The 27842-nt window shown below is 36.5% G+C and overlaps 1 protein-coding gene across 1 annotated transcript in view; it reads right to left on the minus strand.

Moving 5' to 3' along the window:
- LOC102190915 (EGF-like and EMI domain-containing protein 1) overlaps positions 1-27842 on the minus strand; it is a gene marked incomplete at its 5' end in the record, with an annotated part of 494420 nt that overhangs the window by 946 nt on the left and 465632 nt on the right. Inside the window, 6 exon segments of the mRNA XM_018050267.1 lie at positions 2579-2667; positions 2669-2756; positions 3131-3253; positions 10300-10437; positions 13947-14069; positions 16010-16129. Coding sequence (XP_017905756.1) covers positions 2579-2667; positions 2669-2756; positions 3131-3253; positions 10300-10437; positions 13947-14069; positions 16010-16129 — 681 coding nt within the window.

Raw genomic sequence — 27842 nt, forward strand, 5'->3', positions numbered from 1 at the left:
TCCCTGGTTGGGAAGATCTCCTGGAGATGGAAATGGCAACCCACTCCAGTATTCTTGCCTGGAAAATCCCACGGAGGGAGGAACCTGGTAGGCTACAGTCCATGGGGTCGCAGAGTCGGACACGACTGAGCAACTTACCAACTTACCTTACCAAGAAAGTGAAAAAAAAAGAAAAGAAATTACCATTGATTTCTGAACACTGAAATAATGTTCCCAGCACTTTAGTGTGTGTGTGTGTGTGTTTTCTAGCATTTTTTATACAATTTTTTTTCCCAAGTAAGCCTTTTTACTGAGATTTAATATACAGGTAAAGAAATGTGGAAAACTCAAATGTACCCTTCAGAATTTTTCCCCACATTGTCAACAACCTCATGTAAAAGCCTCCCAGATGAAGATAAAGATTATCACCAGCATCACAAAAAAATCAAAGGTGATTTGATGACTCTTAATCAATAATCTCAGATATGCAGAGGACACCACCCTTACGGCAGAAAGTGTACAGGAACTAAAAAGCCTCTTGATGACAGTGAAAGAGGAGAGTGAAAAAGTTGGCTTAAAGCTCAACATTCAGAAAACAAAGATCATGGCATCCGGTCCCATCACTTCATGGCACATAGATGGGGAAACAGTGGAAATAGTGTCAGACTTCATTTTTGGGGGCTCCAAAATCACTGCAGATGGTGACTGCAGCCATGAAATTAAAAGATGCTTACTCCTTGGAAGAAAAGTTATGACCAACCTAGATAGCATATTGAAAAACAGAGACATTACTTTGCCAACGAAGGTCCATCTAGTCAAGGCTATGGTTTTTCCAGTGGTCATGTATGGATGCGAGAGTTGGACTGTGAAGAAAGCTGAGTGCCGAAGAATTGATGCTTTTGAACTGTGGTGTTGGAGCAGACTCTTGAGAGTCCCTTGGACTGCAAGGAGATCCAACCAGTCCATTCTTAAGGAGATCAGCCCTGGGATTTCTTTGGAAGGAATGATGCTAAAGCTGAAGCTCCAGTACTTTGGCCACCTCATGCAAAGAGTTGACTCATTGGAAAAGACCCTGATGTTGGGAGGGATTGGGGCAGGAGGAGAAGGGGATGACCGAGGATGAGATGGCTGGATGGCATCACAGACTCGATGGACGTGAGTCTGAGTGAACTCCGGGAGATGGTGATGGACAGGGAGGCCAGGTGTGCTGTGATTCATGGGGTCACAGAGTCGGACACGACTGAACAACTGAATTGAACTGAACTGAATCATTAGCCTTACAAATTAAGCACCATTCTGATTTATACTGCCATGGAATATTTACCCTTATTTTTAAACTTTATATGAATAGAATCGTAAAGTACGCACTCTTTGGTTATCAAGCTTCTTTCATTCAATATAATGCTTATGAAACTCAGCCATATTGTGGGTTCACTAGTTTTTAAGTTTTGCCCATTTCACAATGGGTCTTTCAGATGTCCCAGTTGAAAGCCTGTCATGTTTAGCGCGGCTTCTCCACCTTGGCAGATTCTGAATTACAGTCTACCTCCTAGCACCACAAAACTGCTGGTAACTGCGCTAAGCTCCTCACCCTCTCAGCAGCTATCTATAGATTTCCTGGCTTCTCTATCTGCACTGCCCATCCACTAGCAGATGGCTCAAGGAGAATGTGGCACAGACTGTCCATCTTACTTGTCTGAATGTCTCTTCTCTCTAGACCTTGGCCCTTCAAGTCCTAACTGCCCGGGTAGCCTTGAACTATTTCACTTGTGACTTTGAGTAGCCAAAGTATCAGAAGCTTGATTAAGAAACATTAAAGAATTTCTATCTTTATGTAGATGCAATTACTGATGTTATGTTTGACCATCACATATAAACAAATCTTCATTTTACTGATAGCATTCTAAGGCAATCATTAAGTTTGATGCTCTTAAAATACGAGGAATACAGGAAGAACAAAAAGAGCAGCTCTGTCTTACAAAGAAAAGAAAAAGCAGCAGCAGACTGGCTGCAAACTGTTACTTTTGAAAGAAGTTATGCTAATTTATTTTGATCAGAATTGATTTGATGCTTGAGTTCTGTTGAGTGGAGATATAAGAAAAACTGTGCACATTTGTAAAGATATTTTTTCTTGGTCCATTTGAGCATATTGAACCATTGGTTCTCTGCATTTTACAATTTAAAAAGGATCTAGATTTTCAGGCTATTTAAAGTAAATTTTAACTATACAAAAATGACTTCTAGTTGAGTTTAAACTGTTAGAACTAAAAGGCCCCAATCCTTGTCTCCATGATGCTAATTCAAATATATTTTTCAACTCCATTTCACTGTATCAAATTTCCATCACCCTGCACCCCCTTGTCAATGCATACATACATAGCAACCCTTTATTGGCAAAAGGAAGAAAGATAACAGATGATGAATTTGATAGGGAGCTGTGAAGAAGTAATTTTGGTCCCATGTCTCTTGTCAATATCACGTTAAACACTTTTATTTGGCATTAAATATTGATACCAAAATTGTCTATAAAAGAAACTCTGTGAATTATCTAAAAATAGAGGGAAGAGGTGATTATAATGAAACACATTCATTTACCCACCAACATTGTGCAAATCAGTCAGCTCTCCTGGAATTTCTTGTCCCTCTTCCTCATGGTCTTCATCTTCATAGGAGAGAGGCAGAGGTGGCCACATAATGAAGCAGTTGAGGTGGGCTTTTGCATAGAAGACCTGGAAACTTCACAATGTCTAATTCTTCTTCTTCCTCTGGTTCATCATCTAAAGTTAAGACCACACAGAGAAATGCCTAGATTCCACATGCCGGTTAAAAGAAGGAAAAACTGAGCAAGGGTTGATGAGAGAAATGAGAAGCGTTTGAACTAGATAGCCAAGGCAGGGGGTAGCTGAAAGGTAAAAGTCTTTGAGAAGACCATTTCAAACAGTCTATTGTAAATGAAGGTGAGACACAGCAAGCACAGAGTGGAAACTGCCACGGGGAGAACAAAAGGGGAAAAGAAAAGATCTTAGTCTGTGAAGAGAGAAAGGGGAGGACAGGTTGAGTTAAAGAATATATGGTCTCGTGCTCCTGAAGAACAAGACAAGGGCTGAAGTCATTTAGAAGAGATTTGATAGAATTCTTCACAGAGACTTACAGATGCAAGTTTCCCCGTCACTTCCAATTCTAAAGCCTTCCTCACAAGAACACTCATAGGTTCCAACAGAATTGATGCACAGTTGGTCACAGATGATGCTGACGTCCAGACATTCATCCACATCTAGGAAAATTCAAACAATGTCTGCTCTTTGGTGTAGAGATAAAATAGATATTATGAACTCGTGGGCATATTTGTCACCTTTATTAACGAATAACAATGCACGGCTATACAGAGAGTGTGTGCGTCCGTGTGTGCTGTGTGCTCAGACGTGTCTGACTCTTCGTGATCCCATGAACTGTGGCCCTCCAGGCTCCTCTGTCTGTGGGATTTCCCAGGCAAGAATACTGGAGTGGGTTGCCATTTCCTACTCCAGGGGATCTCCCCGACCCCAAATTCTTCCTCAAAAATATCCTGCCAATTATTTTCCTTTTATTCATTTCCAAGTTTACCATCATTTATCTATATGCATAGACAATGTCTTTCTGAGATCTCGTTCATAAGATTTTGATGAAGAATTTAAAACTTACATAGTCTCAGGCTGTGTATCATTTAGCAGAATGTTCATTCACTCTTGAATTATTCAACATCTATGGCAAAGCATTTATTCAATGCATAATTTTGTACATGATTTGTGGAGCATTTTAGAGATGGAAGAATCCTAAGTTTTGATCTCATACAACTTACTGGTGTTAAATTCACATCCGAGCCCAGGCTTCGGTCAGTGTGTTCATGATTCTAAAAGGTCATTTATGAAACTGAGCTTCTAGGCTGGCCTCAGATTGTGAATACCTTTTCCATTTGGACGTGTGTACCCAAGTATGTATATTCTCGCCATATAATCATCTTTTGGCTCACTCTGTTTAACAGCAGATGGTACATAAAATTCAATTTTTTTTGGCCCTGTTAATTGGATGGGAGGTGTAAGTAGTAATATGTTCTACTGTATTTAGAATATATAGATATCATAGTTGTATGTTCTTTGTTGTTATCGACACTGCAAGGCTGGGGAGTTTGGCATCTAAGTGAAGAAACATACCTAGCATCCTCAACAGAATGTAAGAATTTGCTTCTTTAGTCAAAGAAACACTATTTTCTCTGAGGCATTAAAGTCTTCTTACGTAATTTGAATGTTATTGAAATAGGTAATAATATTCTCATTTTTTATTTCAAGAAAAATATGGTTCAAAATAGTGGTAATAATGACCACAAATAAAAATTTAAAGATTATATATTCAGGGTAAACTTGGTAAAGTAATTTTTAGCAATGGCTTATATGAGCCCTTCACAAAAATGTGAATTTACTAAGTTCAAACTCCTCTAGGATAGGGGCCTCCCTGGTGGCTCAGACGGTAAAAAAATTGCCTGCAATGCTGGAGACTTGGGTTCAATGCCAGGGTCACAAAGATTCCCTGGAGAAGGGAGTGGCACCTACTCCAGTATTCCTGCCTGGACAATTCCATGGACAGAGGAGCCTGGTGCGCTACATACATGGGGTTGCGAAGAGTCAGGTAAGATTGAGTGACTAACAATTTCAGTTCACTTTCACTTTCATGATATTATAAAAATATATGTCAGCTAGAAATCCTCTAAAAGGTAAGCAACAAATCAGTTAGAAAATTATAGAATGACTCATCTTGAAACTTACATTAGCTAGATTAACATCAGATATATAAAGGAATCTGATACTATGGCTCAAGAAATGGCAATCCTTTTGCTGCTGCTGTCTAATTAAAATAACTTTCAATAATCAACTCGGTTTCCAGTCATGATTACCATAAGGGATTCCTGTAGCATTATGCTATGGCTTGCTGGAATCTCTCACTTGCCTATGTGTATTAGGTTAGGTAAAAGGGATTATGGACCAATGAATATAATAATAATAATAATAATAATAATAGCTACTTTTAGTTGAGTGATTTCTTGATGTCAATCACAGTAGCAGGCCCTTTACATTGATTACATTTCTTAATTTATCTGGTAATCCCATAATTGTCTTCACTTTACTGATGAGGATTTGAGGCTCAGAGCACTTAGTGTCACCCAAGTTCATACAATAGTATGTGACTGGACCACAGAGAGATCCAAGTTTCTTTAAGGTGAAAGCCTCTTTCTCACCCTAACCCTCTGCCTCAGATATTCCTCCTTCATTGATTGCCCCATCACATCAGGGATTTCATGTTAGAGCTCAGGAATTTACCATCACATCCACAACCATCAGAACTAAGGTCATCAAGGTCTAAAGGGGCGAAAGGACATTTTTGTTATTTAAGAGATAGGAATTTAATCCACCTATAGAGATGCTGATAAGCCCCACTTCTAAATTAAAACCATTTTTACTAATTATTTTCTATTTCTCAGGCTACAGAGTACAGACACTGAATAAACGGTAACACAAAAAGAATGAGGCTTGCATTTAGGTTAATGTTTCTGACATGCTTCTCCTATGCCTAGTATTTATTTGAAAAGCATGTAAATAATCTCCAAATGCATTTATAAGCACAGGGAAAGAGCTCTCTGCTATTTTTCCCATTTAAACAGCAATCTGGTTGAATAGACAGAGAACCTGAAGAACAACAATTAAAAAAAAAAAAAACCAGCTTGAGAAGCAGAGCTAAAATATTCCATTGAGTGAACATTTAACAGCTACAGAAAGGAGGCAGTCTTAGGCCCCTATGTGTGTGTTCTAAGAACTTTGGATGAAAGAATGCCTCCAAGGAAAAGAATTCACAAGACTGGGAAGAAAAGTGGTTAAAGGCAATTCAGAGAGAGCACAGGCAAGCATCTTAAACATTATGTATTAAATTACAGAATATTTCATGGCATTTGCTTGAACTTTTCGATGCTATATTGATGGGGATGAGTTTTTACTAAAATTGGTGACACTATTACCCTGGAAGGTCCTATCAGATAGACAGTTTCCTAAATTATGATCTTTAAGTCTCCTTTGGCACTGTCTTTCTAGAATTCTACAATCTGCCATGTATCTTCCTTTATTTGCCCTAGGGAAAATAAAAATTAACCAGAATAGATCAAACTGAAACCTTTCAGCAAAGGATTATTTATTCTAAGTTTTGAGATAACCTTTTGTAATATATTTGGCTAAGGGATAGAACAGACTCATCGCCCACTGCTAGACATCTGGAAATTGTGTGGTCAGGGTTTTTGGCTATAGGTCTTCAATTCTACCTGCTTTGTTGAGCTGTTAAGTTGGGTGGCCTGTCAGTGCTGGGTTTACAAAAATCCCTTTGCTCCATAACTACGTGAACAGCCACATATATAAAAGATCAGTGTCTCAATTAACCTTGGAAAGGGAACCAATGTAAGAAAAGGCAGACAAGAGAAAGGAAAAAATGTGCAATCAATTAACCATCATTAGGGGTCACCATAAAATATCTAAATGAAGGTCATTTGGACACAAAACATTCTTTCTCCTGCAAGATGTCACAAGCAGTGCTACTCATAAAGTTCTAGATATTTTTTCCCCCTTTCTTACATTAAAACTTCCTTTGTCTTTTGGATTACATAGCATAGATATAGAAGGCAAAACACTTAAAACTTCAGTTTTTTATCTAAAACGTTGCTTTTTTATTTTTTTTTTAAATTTTTTAATTAGAGGATAATTACTTTACAATATTGGACGGTTTTTGTCATACATCAACCTGAATTCGCATTAGGTATACATATGTCCCCTCCTTCTTGAACCCCTCTCCCACCTCCCTCCCCACCCTATCCCTCTAGCTTATCAAAGATCATGGGCTTTGGGTTCCCTGTTTCATAAACTGGGAATTCACAAACGAATTCCCACTGGCTATCTATTTTACGTATGGTAATGTATTAATGTATATGTTTCAATGCTAGTCTCTCAAATATTCCCACCTTCTCCTTCCCCCACTGTGTTCAAAAGTCTGTTCTTTATCTCTATGTCTCCTTTGCTGTACTGCATGTAGGAACATCATACCATCTTTCTAGATTCCATATATATGCATTAATACACAATATTTGTCTTTCTCTTTCTAACTTACTTCACTCTGTGTAATAGGCTCTAGGTTCATCCACCTCATTAGAACTGACTCAAATACACTCCCTTTTTATAGCTGAGTAATATTCCATTGTGTTATATGTACCACAACTTCCTTACCCATTCATCTGTTGATGGGCATCTAGGTTGCTTCCAGGTCCTAGCTATTGTAAATAGTTGCTGTAATGAACACTGGGGTTAAAATATTATGTTTTAAGTTTTTTTTTTGGGGGGGGTGGTTTCTTATTTCAAGATTTTTTTTTGAAGTATTATATACCACCAGAGCCTCTAAATACATCTGTCTCATTATTCCTTATTCTACCTAGTAAGAAGCACAATCACATCATATTAATGGGAAAAATGAGTTCTTCAATTTATCATTTTATGATCCATTTTGGATTCTTCTTCTATTTCCTCTGGGGCTATTTCTTGTCTCATGTATAGAACTCATTAGAAATCCCATGCATCCTTTCTTAAAATGCCCTGTCCCTTCAAGCCTTATATCATGTTTCCTTAAATTTTTTTATTCCTTCTCAGATCTTTTTTTTTTTTTTGGTAAGATCTTATTTTTAATTCCTCTGCCTCTCTGGTGATCATATTTTCCCTCATTGGCCAATATACCAAATATTACAATACTGCAGAGAAATTCACCTGTAAATTTAGCCCTAATCAAAAATACAGAATCAATTATAGCAAGTAAAACAATTAAACATTTCAACTATGACTTCAGAAAAGCATCAAAAGTAAACCTTGAAAGGACCTGATCTTCTGTATCTGTCTCCCACACAGAGTCACTGAATAAAGCACCAAAGAGTAGAATAATTTTTTTTTTCTGATAACTACCAATTGTTAAAATCAGTCAACTTATTGCTGGTGAGACACTTGTATTTTGTATAGCTGTCTTTCAAACTGTGTTAACACATCACTAGGTTTTATCCCTCATAAATGCTTGCATTTGGGCAAGACTGACCATTTGCAGACTAGATAACTTATCTTCACATTTATTTGTATGTTCTCATGTAAGAAGAAGTTGATTCTAAAATAAGCTAAAAAGAAAATTATTTCTCTCATGCATGAATGTTTTTACAAAGCATTCATGCCCTTAATCTGTTCTCAGGCAAGTAGGCAGACTATATATATGCACACTCCAAACAAATCATTGCCTTTACTCTAGAGAATATTTGGTTTTTAGGAATGAGTGTTATTTATTGTTGGAAAATGAAATAAACTTGAGCCATCAACAAAATAATGTCATCATGTTGACTGCTGAAATCTCATAAATATGTAATTTTCTATATTTTGACCCTGGCAGATGTGATTTTTGCTGGCTGTAAATATGAACTTTACCAAATTGTACTTTTCAAAGAATCAGGAAAGATATCAAATTATAAGCTTCAAACAAAAGCCTTAACAAAATTCCAGTTTCCCTTAACGAACAGTCAAAAGAAGAGGATAAGAAGGAAGGAAGGGAGGGAAGGAAGAAGGGAGGAGGGAAAAAAGAAAAGAAGTTCTTTATTTTTTCCAGAGATCCAAGTGCTAGCAAGGTAGAAATCTATAAGCATATTTTTCATTACGTAAGAAGGTGCAAGGCAAGCAACTGGCTTCATTAAGCTAACCACTGTAGACTGTGAGAAAAATGCAGAAGGTGATGTTGGATTAAGAAATAATAAGCAAAGACATTGTTTTGGTTTAAAAATTTATCAAACCCAAATACTTTAAAATCCCCTAAAGTTCACTCTGTTACATTAGTGCCAAACTAAAAAAATCCCAACAACTTAGGCTTTTGAAATTCACCTCTTTACTTATGGTACTTCAATTTATTTTGAGCTACACTGAGTAGCATTAGATGGTCAAAGGTTTGTTTTTCTTTTTTTTTGTAGTACTCATATCATAATTTTTAAGAAATATTTTTAGATAAAATATCACAAAAGAAAACATGCAAATAGGGTATCCTAATTTGCAAATGATGACAAATTGTTTTAGAGGCTTGTAGGTGCTCTCAGACCCAGTGCACATAGTAATTTAGTTTGATGTTCATGTTCAGTAGTTCAGTTGTGTCTGACTCTTTGCGACCCCATGGACTGTAGCCCACCAGGCTCCTCTATCCATGGAATTTTCTTGGCAAGAATAGTGAAGTGAGTTGACATTTCCTTTTCCAGGTCATCTTCCTAACTCAGGGATCAAACCCGAGTCTCCTGCGCCTCTGGCACTGGCAGGTGGGTTCTTTACCACTGTATGACTTGGGAAGCCCCAACGTATTGCTGATTGACTGCTGTGTGCTGATACCTGGCCACACCGAGGTCTGAGGTCTGTAAGGTTTGTAGGAAACATCACCTTGGGAAGTCTATTATGTAAATAAAGGAAAAAATGCTCTTTCTTTCAAGAGCTTTTTACAAAATGCAACAGTATACCAGGAAAGTCTGAGGCAAAATAGCTGCTTCCAACAATAGGGAGGCTAAGAAAGAGGGATAGAGTGATGTCAGGGAAATTTTTTGCAGGAGTAGGAACACTAGAGATGCTCATTCTCCCAATTTTTGGTAGATATTCCTTTTTCTCAGAAGTTCTAGATTAAACATTTCACTATGGAGCAAGCTGGGGTGGAATTTATTCTTCTCATTGTCTCCAGTGATACGTTTTAATAATATTTTGAAAAAGTTATCCTTTCCTATGGCTTTGAGCTGGGTTTCCCAAAGAATAATATCTTCTAATGTTTGCTTTTGGAATATAGCTACCTGCCATGTCAAAGTTGAACATGTATCCAAATTATCACCAAGTTGAAAACCAATGAACATGATTTGCTTCTGCTTGAGGTGGAGAGAATTAGGATGGCAGCATTTGTTGTTTGAATCACAAATTACATTAGATGGTTAGATAAGCTTTGGAATATTTTCCAGAAATAAAACTGTTAAGTCACGTATATCGCTAATAAGTTTTAAATCTTCTTTAACTTCAAAGTAAGTATCTTGAAACACTATGATATCTTCTTTCAATAAATATTTCTTTTACATTATCCAGTAGCCAAAGACACTGTTCATTTTACTTGTAGTTTGAGAGTTGTGGCTACATTACAGCACCAAGTATTAGAGAAGAAAGGGCTAAATGAATCCAGGGCAACTTCTGAAGGAAGATAGCATTCACCATACATTACCTATGCATGTTTTCTCATCTGAATCGAGCTGGTGTCCATGGTTACAGGAGCATCAGGGCCCATCAACTGCATGTTCACAGCGATGGGAACAACCACCATTGTTCTTTTCACAGCTATTGACAATTTCCAATTCAATCCCTTTCCAAAACAAGCAAAGGGAGGATTATTAGCATAACAACAGAGAAATATGAATACATGGCAATAATTGGTGCTCTCTCTCTGTTGGGAAGAGGACAAACTTTATTGGAAATTTGTCAACACTCTGAGCATATGAAAGTTTGAGAACTATTAAGCATTGTACATATCTGACACTGAAGTAAAGTGTTCAATCATGTCCTACTCTTTGTGACCTCATGGACTGAGCCCTCTAAGGCTCCTCTGTCCATGGAATTCTCCAGGCAAGAATACTGGGTACCCATTCCTTTCTTCAGGGGACCTTCCCCACCCAGGGGCTGAACCTGGTCTCCTGCATTGCAAGTAGATTATTTACCATCTGAACCACCAGGGAAGCCCTGTAAATATTTATATCATATCAAAATAATAATAAACCTATAAATAATATTAAAATGACAAGGTGATACAGAAAGGTAATGAGTCCACCAGTGGTTATTAAACACGTCTTAAAGGATACTTACCTATGGCAATTCTTGGTATTTTCAGAGTGTAAGTATATGTGTGTGTGTGTGTGTGTGTGTGTGTGTGTGTGTGTGTGTGTACTGAATCAATGATCAGAAAGCAAATAGTTTGCCAGTTGACCTATCTGTTCTCAAACTAATGATATGTTAACATGTGCCCCTTTCCTAGGCTGTGAGCAGTGTATGGAACAAAATAATGGAACAAAAGTATGAATACAAAACCAATGAGTTAGCTGATTATATGTAACTAGCATCATAGCTATGATGTATACAAGAGTCATTTTGTATATAAACATCCTATTAATTCAAACACCAATTTGCTGATTGTGGTACATGCCACTAATTTGGGGCATTTGAGGGGACATCCACCTCAATATATAGATGCCAATTTTCCTGAGCACACAGGTATTATAATCAATCATTTTCTAAGTGAGAAAATGAAAAATAAAAGAATGCTTTGAATCATTGTGAAAAATATGGAATTAGATACTCTGCTATTTTCACCATTGGTCTCTATTGTTCTTCATTTGTGTGCTTGGACACATCTCTAATGAGAGTGACTACGTTGGTTCATTTCCTTCCATTTTTACCTCTTGAATCCTTTGAAAGAAGAAAGATGGGAAAGACCAGAACAAAGACACTCAGAGTTGCGGCATTCTTTGAGAACCTATATTATGATTTAAATTGCTGAGGTATCTGCTATTTTTCTTGTATGGTTACAGTACAGAAATCATGCTCCCAGATCTCAGCCTCCTGTCTATGGTAGGCAGCAGCCTTATGTATCCCATAGCAGCCAGGACATATCCCTGTCTTTGTGCTCATCCCTCTCTGCCTTCATCATCTTGTATCACCCAGCACATAACAGATGTTCAAAAATAGGTTTTGAATGATTGACTAAACAAAAGAAGGATTATGCTAATCAATTTATTGTTGAAAATAAGAATGCCTTTGGGTTTAGAAACAGCTAGTTTAGAGCTGAGCTAAATGAGAAAGCTAAAGGAAAGATTGAAATAATTAAGGGAACTGATATTTTTCACAATATGTTAACATATACTCTTTAGGGAGACAAATTTCAAATTTTGGCTCTGGTTCTTGTTTTTCTCCTGTGATCAATGTGGCTCTAAGATTGCTGGAGGTAATTTACTTTAAAAATAAATGGTATTATTGGAACCTCACAAAAACTATACGAGGCTAAAACAAGTACATACTCACCTATAACTTACCACCAGAAGTAAATGTTTTTGACATGGATGATACAGTTAAACTATCATACTTAAAAATATTCTTTAAAATGTTTAAAAACTGATCCCTGTGTTTTCTCATAGCAAATAATCATTATTTGCTCAATATATTAAATATGCATTAAATATGTATGGAGTTTAAGTTCACTATATTTTGCCTGGTAGTTGTAGAAAGTTTTATTTAACCATGCTGGATCTGGAATTTTTAAATTACTAACCACAAGATAGTGATAGTTAATTCATAGAACACACTGAGGATTCAACATTTATGCTATACAGTATTTTGAGAACTTCTGAAAAGAAATGACATAGGTACAAAATATCGTTGTCTTAGGAAAAAGTTAAAACAATATTTGCCTAAAATAGGCTGCTATATGAAGAATACATAATTTATTGTTAAATATGACCATGTTCTGAAAACATTTACTCCACCTACAAGTTTTGAAACATTCATTTTCACCAAGAGAGTTTTGTATGTCAGTTAGTAAATATTGAGGTTTGGTGAGAGCTACACAAAGAACTTAGCCAAATATTCACATAAGGGAAATAAATGTAAAAATACACTTCAACCAAATGTATTCAACTCTAGGGCAAATTGCTTTCCCAAGTAAATTCTATGAAAGCTTGAACCTCACGAGTCATTAGCAGTAATGGCCCCCTCTTTCATGATAGCTGAGAATGCACCAGTCTGATCGCAGGAGTTTTTATCTCAGGCATCTGTAAAATGTCCTCATCTCCTAAACCTCTGACCACATTAAAAAGCCAAAATATTAATAATACAGAAAAATCCATCGACATTTCTCTCTGCCTGAAAGAACTCCTTGGGGCACCAAGAGAAAGACTCACTTTGGAAAAAGTTATATCCTAATTAGTAGTTAATTCTTCCCTCCCATCTTATTTAGTTTGCTCTTTAAAAGATAAATATCACCGCAGCAAAACTGCCCTGTCTTTAAGCAGTAGAAATAAACCAACAGAGCTTATGGCTACACTGGCAACCCAGGCATTAAGTAAATGTAGAGCTTTATGCAGTGGAGGAGAATGAAGAAGTTAGTGACCTTAAGACTGAATCTTCATGAGAGAGCTTAGATAAGAACACTGGCTGATTTATTCTGCTTGTCACTATCTTTATTCTTCTTCATGATCAAAGCTGATCAAGAGATGTATGATGTACACGAGCACATAACAAAGTTAAAAGGATAATATATTTAGAGCTTAGAGACACTAGTTCAAGCCCTAGTTCAGTCACTGACTAATTTTGTATTATTGAACTTTGGGCTTTGGCCCTGAAGGGAGAGAACTGGGAAGGGCATCTTTGGAGCTGAGATCAGAAATCAGACATGGTACTACCATCTAGGGCTGCCCCTCACCCTGCTGGTTCTTTCCTTCTTGCTGGCTCCTTTCCCTTGAGTTTTACACTGGAGTTATTACTGTCCAATAAATATTGCAGGACAGAGGTGGTGATGGATGACAGACTCCTCACAAAGGAGACCCGTGGGTCCAAGAGAGCCCCAATCCAGAAGAACTGAGACTTAGTCCTGTGGTCTCCAAAGAGGATCATGATGCTGACCATATTCTGTGGACTCTGGGCTCCTATTTCATCAAATTAAAATGAGGGGGTTGGCCTTCTAAGCTCCCACTCCCACCCTACTCCAGTGGAAAACATTCTAAGGAGCTCTTACTTTGGCAAGTTATTCAGCACCATCCTTTTATTCCTCTTGCTTAATACTTGTAAAATGCTACACATTCCTGGGCTGCGATCACTGTCACTTACTGTAACACTGTTTTCCATCAGCTCCCAGCTCAAAACCAGGTTGGCAAGCACAAGTGAAAGATCCCACTGTGTTCACACAGCGATGGCTGCAGGGAGCAAGCCTTTCAGTGCATTCATTTAGGTCTGCAGAAAGAGATACACAGGAGCTGTGTCTTTGGAGCTGGAATTAAGACTTATTTACAAACTATAAACATGAACGAAAGCATCCCCTCCCCTTCAACCCCTGACAACAATGCCAACAAATATGACAGTAAAATGTCACATAGGCTCCATGTTTGCAAATAAACCAATGTAAAATGATAAGAACTCTGCGGCAGGTCTCATTCATGTTCTTAACCGCTTTTTTCTATTAGGACCCACTTCTTATTGTTGTTTAGTTGCTCAGTTGTGTCCAGCTCTTTGTGATCTCAGGGACTATAGTCTGCCAGGCTCCTCTGTCCATGGGATTTGCCTGGCAAGAATACTGGACTAGGTGGCCATTTCCTTCTCTAAGGGATCTTCTCCACCCAGGGACTGAACCCACATTGCCTGCATTGGCACGTGGAGTCTGTACCACTGAGCCACCTGGGAAGCCCCATGAGAAACTACTGCCATCTATTAATTTGAAGAAAGAGAAAACAAACAAAAATAGACCTTTTCTATCTCCTAACAATACAGATAGAATACTTGAATGTGTCATTGTGAATATATATCAAACTCTTAACCAAAATTGGTATCTCTCTGACTTAAGACAGTACAAGTGGTCCCACACAATGCAGATTTGGAGTCTTCTTAAGTAGCAATCCATAGTATATGTTCCACATATGATCGTCACAGTGCCATTTAAAACCTGGTGCCCTCTTTTTCTCGACAGCAATAGACAAGTCTATTCAGTATAACATCATTTTGTGGCCCAGGAAGTTTATGCTCCCCTTACTCCACCCCTGCCTTAAATGGATAGGTTTCACCATCATTTTCCCAAATAGAACTTCCTCCTTATATTGTCCTGCGTGTCACTCCCACCAGGACTCTTAATTTAAGAGAAATGCTTATCTTTCTAAGGTATTTACAAAACTCTAAGTAGGCAGTAAATTTTGAGACAGTCTTTTTAGGAATAACACACTAGATATCAAAATAAAAATTTGAAAAAGATAGTCTATAAATTATGGCTGTATATATATTTCTCAATCTTCCACAGGTATTTAATAAGATCCTATTTTGTGCCAGATACAGAGCAAGGTAGGTTCTATGTAAACAGAGGACCAAAGCATAAATGTTCTCTGTCACAAAAGTATGTTTAACAATCCACAGAAAGTTTTATCTTATTTTTGGCTTAGAGAAAAAAAAAAAAAAAACTAATTTAACACTAATTTTTATGTCTAATTCTTTTTCAATTTCTCAAAGCATTTATCAGTCACATTAGTCAGGAAACATTTTGTATTTTCTTAATTAACCCCAATAAACTGTTTTTCATTTCATGGAGATGTCGTGATGAAAATGAAGGATTCTGTGATTTCTCAGAAGTTCTTGAAACAAAGACAGTCCCACAGGAATGACTTCATTTATTAGTTCTGGTCATGAAGTAATTTATCACTTTCATCTTTAAATTGAAGTATATCTGTTTTGCTATTTCTAGGAAATGGAAATATGTAACCTTGTATTTCTAGAGTTTCTTTCTCTTTGGTTTTAATTATTCCTAACTTCTGAGAACACTCATTTGCACATACTTTATTTTCAAAGGTTAGCCCCACCTTCTGTAGCCTATAATAAAAAACTCTTTGTGCAATTATGGAAGGTTTTGAAATATTAATTTTGGAATTCACTTCAGAATGAAAAACAGAAAACAGAAAGAATTAATTCTGAAACCACACCAGATTATTTTTTGTAACTAAAAATTTCACTGAGCTTTTGTATTGAATAGTATCATAAAAAATACCTTTCAGAATAATCAAATAAGTATATAAGTGTTTCTTTTTAAGCATAAATGAAAACACCTTTCTCCTAGCTGTTCTGACTATTCAAAACTGAATTACCACAAAATTGCAAACAATTACCCAATTAATCCATCAGCTTCAACTTCTTACCAGCACAGGCCTTTTTGTCTTCAGATAGTTGGTACCCTGGGTGACAGGCACACCTGGCCACGCCATTCTCACTCTGACAGATGTAGGCACATCCATTCCCACCCGTGCAGGGGTCCATCTCTAAAAGCAATTAAGCAGTGAGAGTTTGTAATTCAATAACTGTAGAAAAATGTGCAGAGCAGAAGTGTAGATTAAGATACAAGAGAACTGGGAACAGAGGGCTTCTCACGTTAGAATGACAAGGCCTTTGGAAAGTCTTTCCCACTTTCAAATGATACTCATCTAACAAAATGTTCTCCATTTTCTGATCTGAATTCCAAAATCTGAACAAATCTACACATGAATCAAGGTCAAAGAACTGGCTAATTTTACTCTTTTTAAAAGTCTATCTGCTGTGCTCTTGTACCCAAAGTTAAATAGAGCCAGCTGGAAATCCTCCACACACTTTTGCATTTTTTTTCTCTTTCTCTCCCCACTTACTCTACTCATTTGCACAGCAGTTATCCTCATATAAACCTTTCACCTCTGCTCGATTTCCTCTGCCTTGGAATAAGCAACCACGGTGTGAAGAAAAGGCCAACTGGAGTAAAATGGAAGAGTCTTAGCTACAGCTACCATGGAGATGGAATAAAGAAGTTCACATCCCACTGAAATTAGTCAGTGACCTCCTTCTGACCTCCTCCCCTTACTTGCTCTTTTCTTAGTCTCAGTCATACTCTTTGGAAGACCAAAGTAATGTAAAGCCACACGTCCTATCCAGAGTGCCTTGTTGAACTCATGAGTTAAGTGATCCTGGTCTAAGAATGAGAAACAGCTTTGTCTACATTATAAGTTGCTGGGGTGGGAATGTCTACTCTTGCATGCTCCCCTTTCCTTTTTTAAAATAATGCACAAAATACAAAAAAAGCAAAACAATGAATAAAGCGACCTTGTCCCCACATTTACCCAGTTCCATGCAACCACTATTATACATAAATGCTTACATGCTTTCATTAGTTTCTTGCAAACTGTTTCAGACTTTATGAAAATATAAGTGATACAAACATCTTCTATCTATCTATCACAGATACAATACACATTGTTCGGCTTCTTGCTTTTATGTAGGGAGAGATTGAATTAAATTTGTAGATCAATTTGGGGGAGTATTGTCATTTGAACAATATTAGGTTATCTGATCCATGAACATGAGATGTTTTTCCATTTATTTTAGGATCTAACTTATTTTAACAATGTTTTATAGTTTTCCTTACATGATTTTTGCACTTCCTTTGTTAAATATGTTCCTATGTATTTTATCGTATTCAATGCTATGGTAACTAGAATCATTTGTTAATTTTATTTCCAGATGTTTTAGTTGCAAATGTATAGAAATCCAATTGATATTTTACATTTTGATCTTTTATCATGTAACTTAGCTGAATTTCCTTATTATTCTAATAGCTTTTATATTTTAATGTATATTCCTTAAAATTTTCTGTTACAAGATCCTGTCATCTGCAAAGAAAGATATTTTACTTCTTCTTTTCTAATCTGGATGCCTTATATTTTCTTGCCTTTTTGCTTTGGCAAGAATGTCCAGCACAATGATGAATAGAAGTGGTATGAACAGATATCTTTGCCTCATTCCTGATTAGAGGTGGGGAAGCTTTCAGCATTTCACTATTAAGTAAATATTAGCTGTGTGCTTCTCATAGATTCCATTTATTGGCTGCAGATGTTCTCTGCTATTTCTAGTTTGATGAATTCTTTTATCATGAAAGGGAATTAAATTTTGTCAGGTTTTTTTTTTAACCTGCATGTGTTGAGATGATAAGGTTGGTTTTAATATGGTATATTTTTAAATACATAATTTTTAGATGTTGAACCCATCTTGATTTCCTGAGATAAATCTGATTTGATCATAGCGTATAGTTCCTTTTATGTGTTGTTGGATTTGGCTTACTAGTATTTTGCTGAGGATTTTTACATATACAAGCATACAAGATTTTGGTCTGTAGTCTTCTTTTTTGTGAAATATTCGTCTGATTTTGGTATCAGGGTAATACTGGCCTCATGGAATGAGCTTGGGATTATTTTCTCCTCTTATATATTTTGGGAACACATTTTTCAACTGATGAAAAGAAAACAGCTCAGAATCCTATACCCAGCAAAATCATCCTGCAAGAATGAAGGAGAAACCAAGATATTCCCACATGATGGAAAACTAAGAGAATTTATCTCTAGCAGATGATTCTGAAATTATATCATTTTTTTCTAAATAGAAAGAAAATGATTTTTAAAGAAAGGAATGGTGGAGCACCAAGAAAAAAAGAAAGAACAATAGCATAAGAAAGAGCAATAATAAGAAAAACATGAATATATACATATATACAAAATATTATATATGCATTATACATACAATATATAGAGAAACATATATAAATACAATAAACTTTACTTCCCCTCATGAATCTTCTAAATTACACTTAATAACTGAATAAAACATAACATTGTCTGATATGGTTCTAAATGTACATAGAGAGAATAGTTAAACAATTATATAGGAATGGAAAAGAGTAGAGAGAAAGTAATTAAGGTATCATACTTCACTTGAACTGGTAAAAATGATACTACTGGTAAATAGTTATACACAATATAATACCTGACAATCAGGAAAAAGCTAGGTAAAGATATACATTCAAAATTGTTATGAATAAAGGGAAATGGAATTCTAAAAAAATGTTATAGTAGTGTATAGGAAGACATGAAAAGATTCAGAAAAATTTAATAAAACAGAAATAATAAACAGGAAAAAAGAAATGTTGAACAAGTCGTGTCGTTACATGACTACATTCATGTAAATAACTTACTATGCCAATTAAAAGGCCTGGTTTTGAAGAATGACTTAGAAGACATGACCTAACTATATGATGGCTACATGAAACTCACTCTAAATATAATGATACAGGCTGGTAAAAAGTATAAGGATGGAAAAAATACATATCATACAAACACTGATCAAAAGAAAGCAGGAATGGCACCATTAATATCAGATAAAGTAGATCTCAGCGCAAAGAAAACTACCAGAGACAGAGACATATAATAATAATAATAATAAAAGAATAATAGAAAGGGCAATTGACCAAGAAGACACAACAATTCTAAATGTATGGGTTGCCAGGTGACACAGCGGTAAAGGATCTGCCTGCCAGTGCAGGAGATGCAAGAAACACAGGTTTGATCCCTGAGTCGGGAAGATCCCTTGGAGGAAGAAATGCCAACCACTCCAGTATTCTTGCCTTGAAGGTTCCATGGACAGAGGGGCCTGGTTGGCTACAGTCCATGGGGTCCCAAAATGTTAGACATGACTGTGAATGCATGCACACACACACACATATGCACCAAACAATAGTACTGAAAAATGTGGGAAACAAAAGCTGATAGAAATGAAGGAGAAATAGACAAATTCACAATTTTGGTTGTAGTCTTTATTTCTACTCTTCTACCTATTAAGACTGGACATAGAACAACAGACTGGTTTCAAATAGGAAAAGGAGTACATCAAGGCTGTATAGTGTCACCCTGCTTATTTAACTTCTATGCAGACTACATCATGAGAAATGCTGGGGTGGAAGAAGCATAAGCTGGAATCAAGATTTCCAGGAGAAATATCAATAACCTCAGATATGCAGATGACAGCACCCTTATGGAAGAAAGTGAAGAGGAACTAAAAAGCCTCTTGATGAAAGTGAAAGAGGAGAGTGAAAAAGTTGGCTTAAAGCTCAACATTCAGAAAACTAAGATCATGGCATCTGGTCCCATCACTTCATGGCAAATAGATGGGGAAACAGTGGAAATAGTGTCAGACTTTATTTTGGGGGGCTCCAAAATCACTGCAGATGGTGATTGCAGCCATGAAATTGAAAGACGCTTACTCCTTGGAAGTTAGGACCAATCTGGATAGCATATTGAAAAGCAGAGACATTACTTTGCCAACAAAAGTCCATCTAGTCAAGGCTATGGTTTTTCCTTTGGTCATGTATGGATGTGAGAGTTGGACTGTGGAAAAAACGCTGAGTGCCGAAGAATTGATGCTTTTGAACTGTGATGTTGGAGAAGACTCTTGAGAGTCCCTTGGACTGCAAGGAGATCCAACCAGTCCATTCTGAAGGAGATCAGCCCTGGGATTTCTTTGGAAGAAATGATGCTGAAGCTGAAACTCCAGTACTTTGACCACCTCATGTGAAGAGTTGACTCACTGGAAAAGACTTTGATGCTGGGAGGTATGGGGGCAGGAGGAGAAGGGGACGACAGAGGATGAGATGGCTGGATGGCATCACTGACTCGATGGACGCAAGTCTGAATGAACTCTGGGAGTTGGTGATGGACAGGGAGGCCTGGCGTGCTGCGATTCATGGGGTCTCAAAGAGTTGGACACGACTGAGCGACTGAACTGAACTGAACCTATTAAGAACAGAACAGCCAGAAAGAAAATAATCAACAAAAGCCACTATCAACCCATAAAATCTAATTGACACTTACAAAACACTACATTGAACAACAGCAGGATATATATTCTTGTCAAGTGTCTACAGAACACTAAATACAACACATTTTCTATGTGCTCCATAGGCCATAAAAAATCTCAATGGAAAATAAAAATCAAGTTGAATAAAAATAAAAATTCAATACCAAAAATTTGAGGACACAGTTAAAGCAGTGCTGAGAGGTAGAGAAAGAGGGAGAAAGATTTGTGGTACTACATCCATTGGAAATGATCTCAAATCAATAATCTAAGCTTCCACTTGAAGAACTCAGAATAAGAAGAGCAAAATAAATCCAAATCAAGTAGAATGAAGAAATAGTAAAAATGAGGGCAGAAAGCAATAAAATTAAAAACAAAAAGATAGATAATACTATTGAAGCAAAGAGTTGGTTCTTAGATCAATAAAATTGGCAATGGTGACTGACAAAGAAAGTAAAAAATACAAATTACCACTGTTTGGAATGAAACAGGGTATTACTATAAACCCTGATGACATCAAAAGTATAGTAAGACAACAACTGTGCTGAATTTGGCAACTTGGATGAAATGGGCTAATTCCTTAAAAGAAATGCAATCACAACTCAATCACATGAAACAGAGAATGTATATAGCTCTATAAATCTGAAAAAATTAATTCATAATTTAAACATACCCCAAAGAGAAATTTTCCGGCCTAGATAATTTCACTGAATAATCCTACCAAACTTTTAAGGAAGAATTAACATCGATTCTAAAATTTCTTCTAGAAAATAGAAGAAATACTTTTTAACTTATCTATTTTATGAAGCAAGTATTATTCTGATACCAAAGCCCAGCAAAGACTTTCTATTTCTAAAAAAGAAAAAGAAAATAAAATACTATATACCAATATCACTCATCAATACAGATGCAAAAAATCCTTCACAAAATTTTAGCAAATAGAATCAGTAATATATACACACAAATTATACAGCTTGACCAAGGAGGGTTTATTGCAGCATACACAGCTGATAAAATATTCAGAATCAATGTAATTTTTCATATTTATAGAATAAAGAAATTCACATGATCATATTAATTAATGTAAAATATTTGACATAATTTAATACAATATTCATGACAAAAGAAAATGGGAGCAATGAGAACTTTCTCACCTAATAAAAAGCATATACAAGAAGCCTATAAGTAATATTATGCTTAATGATACTGAATTACTCCCCCCTGGGATTAGGGAACAACACAAAAATGCTTACTCTCATTGCTCTATGCAACATAGTGTTACCATAGCTCACGCAATCAGGCAAGAAGAGGAAATAAAAGGATCATAGATCAGATAGAAAGAAATAAAACTATTCCCATTTGCATATGACATGATTTGAAAAACATGTTTGAAAATCCTAAGGAATCTACAACCTCTCAGTACTAAAAAGTGAGTTCAGCAAGGTAGCAGGATACAAGGTACACATATAATGATAAATTGCATTTAGATATACTATTAACGGGAGAAGGCAATGGCACCCCACTCCAGTACTCTTGCCTGGAAAATCCCATGGATGGAAGAGCCTGGTGGGCTGCAGTCCATGGGGTCGCTAAGAGTCGGACACTACTGAAGTGACTTAGCAGCATACTATTAATGAACACATGGACAGTGAAATTAAAAAGGCAAAACATCTGCAATTACCCAACTACAGGACACATTCTATATCTTTGAATAGATTATATACAATTCTTTGGAGGCTGGAACCTGACTTATATACCTTGGTATCCTCATACATTTAGAATCTATATAGAAGACATTTTATAAACTGTAGTTTGTTGGAAAGAGGATACAGTTATCAGAAATTTGGTTTCAAGTTGCTGAAAAACTGAAGAACACAATAGATACACGATGGTAGACTCTAGGTGCATTCAAGGGAATAGGACCATGCTCTTGCCCTCCTGGACTGTTCATTCCGCTGGATGAGGTAGACAGTGTATGAGTAAATCGGTAAGAAAAATCATCACAGATTATTGTGAGTGCTGTGAAGGAAACAAATAGGATGCTGTGAGAGACAGTAGCTTAAGAGGAAAGCCTTGACTGGAAAAGAGAGTTCGGGGCAGAGGTCTCAAGACACTGAGGTAGAAAAGGCATAGCATGTTACTGCCATTGTTCAGTCCCTAAGTAGTATTCAACTTCTTGCGACCCCACGGACTGCAGTGCGCCAGGCTTCCCTGTCCTTCACTATGTCCTGGAGTTTGCTCCAACTCATGCCCAGTGAGTAGGTGATGCTAGTCAACCATCTCATCCTCTGTCACCCCCTTCTCCTCCTGCCTTCAGTCTTTCCCAGCATCAGGATCTTTTCCAATGAGTTGGCTCTTCACATCAGGTGACCAAAGTATTGGGGTTTCAGCTTCTGCATCAGTTCTTCCAGTGAATATTCGGGGTTGATTTCCTTTAGGACTGACTGATTTGATGATCTCCTTGCAGTTCAAGGGACTTTCAAGAGTCTTCTCTAGAACCACAGTTCAGAAGCATCAATTCTTCAGTGCTCAGTCATCTTTATAGTCCAAGTATCACATTCATACATGACTACTGGAAAACCAAAGCTTTGACTATACAGACCTTTGTCGGCAAAGTTATGTCTCTGCTTTTAATACACTGTCTAGGTTTGTCACAGCTACATAAGGAAGCCTGTGGCTGTACATGCAGTCCACAGTAAAGGTTTGGGAATTAACTAAGTTTAGTAGTAAGGCACTGAAGAGTTTAAATGGGTAAGTGGCAGGGTCAATAGCAAAATTTCCAGGTCTCCTGAATCTTGCTTCAGTAATCATTTTCTCTTTATTGAGTTGGTTAAAATATGTGTATTTTATTAAGAAAATACTTCATTACAAAATGGTAGCCCTGAAGCCACATAGGGTAAAATCTTTCACTGACTTTGCAATCTTAAAATCTCTCAGTATCTTGCATTCTTATGCACAGTTAAGGCATTTCAAATTCCAAAGAAATCACTGTTTCTTTTTTACTTTCTTTGTAACTTGAAGAACATAAATAAGAAGGTAATTTGGATGTATGAGTTGGCATGGATTTCACTAAATATGTTAGTTGAAGAACAGTTTAAAATAATACATTGCAATTTATCTTGAACAGCTCAAATTCTGGCCAGAAATCATTTTAAGGGTTTGATTATTAGCCACAATTTTGGAAAATGTTTAAGTAAAAAAATAACATTTATCTTATTTTATGTATTCCAGTATAGTTAAAAACCTTATTTAGATTTTTAACAAATATGATATTAAAATATGATTTAAAAATTGATTGTGATTATAATATTGATTTCAAATGAATCTTTGTCATATACCTCTACTTTCCAAAGACTATATGGAATAAACAGCCACAGAGAAATTCCTGACTTATTTGTAAAAATTAAATTCATACTTATCTTGCACAATACATGAGTCAAATTACACCTCAAACTTTTTAAGAAAAGCTTCTTGCTGAAAATGTACACTGAGGAAGCTAAATGTTACTTAATTATAAGTCAGTGATTCAGATTTCAAGCTCAATACCAGAAATTTTTGTCTCTTAAAGATGTTCTATTACACTTCCACAAATTTTCAGTCACCAGTTTTTCAACAATTAAGTACAGAAGAATTAAAGATGCCATGGAAAAGATCTGGCTACTTTTGTTCTTATTTTTTAGACCTCTCAATACTCTCAGGTGACACTTTCTCCAAATGACATTCTCAAAAGCACATATTAGTAACCTTCATGTTAGTTAGCAACCTCCCCATAAGCCACAAAGCATTTGCTAAAGGTGTTCACTAGTCAGTCTTTTGACTTCCTCTCTCTAGATTCTTATTTCTTGAGTTTCAAAGGTGCCTGCAAACCAAATGATTCTATTTGTAAGGTTAAGATGTCTGTGTTTAACAAAGTACCCATGTGGTTAAACAATGCACATTTTCATATATGGAGGTATATTAGCATTGTACCAGGAAATATGTTCTGGTCCAAGAAGTATATTCCTAGTGAAAATTAATTGGTTATATGTTAATAAAATTGCCACTCTATAACCCCAATAGCATCCCTAATTGTTGGTGTTTTAAATATGTGATTCTCTTTATGTGAAGTAATTCTATGTGGAGGATTTCTGTGAGCTTGACACTGTTCTCTGGAGTAATTCCTACTCTTCTTTCCAAATTGAAGTTAGATATCATCTCCTCTTAAAAGCTTTTTTTTTTTTTAAGCCCTTTAGTCTCGTTTACATCTGTTTACTGGGGTTCCTATACTATGTTTTGCACAGCTGTGAACTCTTCATGCATTTGTCTCCCCTACCAGACCATGATATTCTTGATGGCAGGGACCTTTGATTTTTGTATCAAAGAACTCTTCAGTTCCACCTCCAGTTCCTGGTCTATAATGGCAAGTTGGAATTGTCCCTTGCAGGAAGGAAACGCATGGCACAGCAACATGTGAGAGAATGGTGAAGATAAGCAGATTTTTTTTATCTGGTGAAATACCACATTATTATCCCAAGCCTGAAAGAAAAAAATCCTCAAAGCAAAAATGAGATAAAACAATCATTTGGTCCATGCTCTTGGAAAAGAGACAGAAAATCCCCCAAACCTTCAGATTTTCTTTTTATGTCTTGTTCATTACTAATATTATTCAATTCCTACACTCACTCTATCTGTTAAAGTCCCTCAGAGAGTCAAGATTTATTTCTAGCACAGCATTACACATCCCTTTCATCTAGTCCTAGATAAAATGCAAGAAATCTATTTAGTTCATGGTGAGAAGTGCGGTTGCCGTTGGAGCTTCTACATGCTTAATGAACTGCATGTTCACTTGAAAGGCTAATCCCATCCAACTAGAGTTCAGGCCATTATGAGGCTTACACGGGCGCTCAGACATGAAATGCTGACTAAGACTCTAACTGAGCTTCATAATAGACAGCATCCTGGTTTATGGGACAGGGATATTGTATTCATCAAAGGGCAATATACGACTTTGTATTGACTGACCGGAGAAACTAGTCACATCTTCCTAGGCTGCTATAGTTTGGTCTAGCTGTCAATTTGGCAGTTCCTGGGTTGCAAATTGTGGACACTGTTGCTTAACATTCATGTCTGCTTCACATCCCAGCAGTGGCAGCTCACCATTGACGATCGTGTTTCCTAACTGCAGTCCAGCCCAGCTGGAGAGCCAATTTCTAACACAATTGCAGCCTGCTCTGACAGGAGCTCTGGTAGTCAAATGCCACATTCTCTGAGGTACTTTAGAGACTATCACTTTATGGAGCACTGGTTGATGCAATGAGAAAGCCAATGGGCAGAAAACAACCACTTTCTAAAGTTAATTATATTACTAAAAATTCTGTTCTTCCACAGAATTACTATAATAATTATTGTCTATAATATTCATGTTGACATTTAACAAGTTAAACTTTCTAAATGGCATATGAAAAAGATCCAAGAGGCATGAATTTGTAACCTGACTCTGCCAGGGCCACTAACACTGTGACCTTGGGACAGCCATTTGACTTCTAGAAGCTTTAAGCCCTGTTTCTGTAAAAACAAGCATAATAATGACTATTTCATGATATTGTTGCTAAATATGAAGTGAAATAAGGTATGTAAAACAACTAATACAGTGTCTGGAGTAATGCTCAAATGTTAGGCATTATAAGTGATAATACAGTAAGAAAAGGAAGTGAAATGGACAAAGGAATAATAACCTACCATCAGAAAGAGAATTTGGAATTTGATATATTTGACGTAAAACAACTGTGAGTGATATGAAATCCAGAGTGTGTTAAGGCTTGTGAATAGCTACAACTGACTGGAGGAGAGGAAAAAAAAAAATCTTTATGTAGGGAGTTAAAAGAATCAAAGCAAATAATAAAATCAGGAATGATTTACCAAATTCCTACTAAGTAAAAGATCTCGGGAGGGGGGTTCATGTTTGGGATCGCCTGTACACCCGTGGTGGATTCATGTCAATGTATGGCAAAACCAATACAATATTGTAAAGTAAAATGAAGTAAAAATAAAAATAAAAAAAAAGACCTTATGAGAGAAAGATAAACAAGAACTTCTATGTGGGGAGATGAACAAGTATGTACAAATGGGGAAGGATGTAGAAAGAGAAGATCAATTATTAGCAAAAGTATCAGACCAGGTAAGAACAGGGTCTCAAAATCTAAGGAAAGAGACTTTCAAAAAGGAAGTCAAGTGTAAGCTGGGTCAGCTGCTGAAGGGTGACAGTCAAAAGAAAGTTATGAATGTTTCACTTGTACTAAGTACTGTTTCAGGCACTTCACTCATATTCATTCAATACATCATGAATGCAAGTACAATAATTTGAAAGTCAGATGAGGAAAAGTCTTTATTGAATGCTATCAGGGAAAAAGGAGATGACCTGAAGGGATAATAACTCTGAACTATGCAACATTTGGAAATCGTCAACAAATAATAATTATTATTATAACTGTGGATTAATAATTGTTAAAATTAAGATAATATATGCTTAATATATTCCAGGAACTACTATAAGCGCTTTATGTGTATTCATTCCTTTAATCGTCATAAGAACTCAAAGAAGTAAGTACAATTTAAATATCCATTTTATAGACAAAGAAACTGAGGCAGAAATTGTATTCAAGTTCTCAAAGCTAAAAAGTTACAGAAGTGGGATTTGAACGGTAAAGGAGGGCTTCAAACTCAGGAGGCTGGATTCAGAAACTTGTTTCTTAACTCCTACACTACACTGGAGGAGAAGAGGTCTGGAGTATCTCGTGATAGCTATAGAGATGAGATGGTGTACCCAGAAGATAAGTGATGAGATGACAGAATTAAAGGTGGATAATAATGATAAATACAGAGGACAGCCACAGGGGGAATGGAACTTTTGTTCCTGGGAGATGGGAGAAATGGCATTAAAGAAAATTGTGAGAATCTATAGAAACTGATTCTTAAAATTCAGTAAGCAAGGACTGGGAGCTGGAAAAGTGAGACCCGGGAAGACTGCACTGGATAGATTACATGAGGTTTGAGAGCAAGACTTGGTGACATCAAAAACTGAATTCTAGCCTTGACTCTATCAAGAAACTGTTATATCACCCTGCAGCTGAAAACCCTCTTTGCGTTAGGGTTCTAGCAATAACTTCTGTGAGCCAGGAAACTTAATAAGCCTTACACGCATTACTTATTTAACCTTTATTCATAACCTTATGACATATATATGGTTATTATGCCCAGATCACAGATGAGGAAATACTAATGAGTTTAAATTAACAGCTCATCTTCACAGTGAATGAGAGAGCTGGGATTTTCAGCCAGATCTAGCTGATC

The sequence above is a fragment of the Capra hircus genome, chromosome 1, assembly GCF_001704415.2.
Source record: "Capra hircus breed San Clemente chromosome 1, ASM170441v1, whole genome shotgun sequence".
Lineage (NCBI taxonomy): Eukaryota > Metazoa > Chordata > Mammalia > Artiodactyla > Bovidae > Capra > Capra hircus.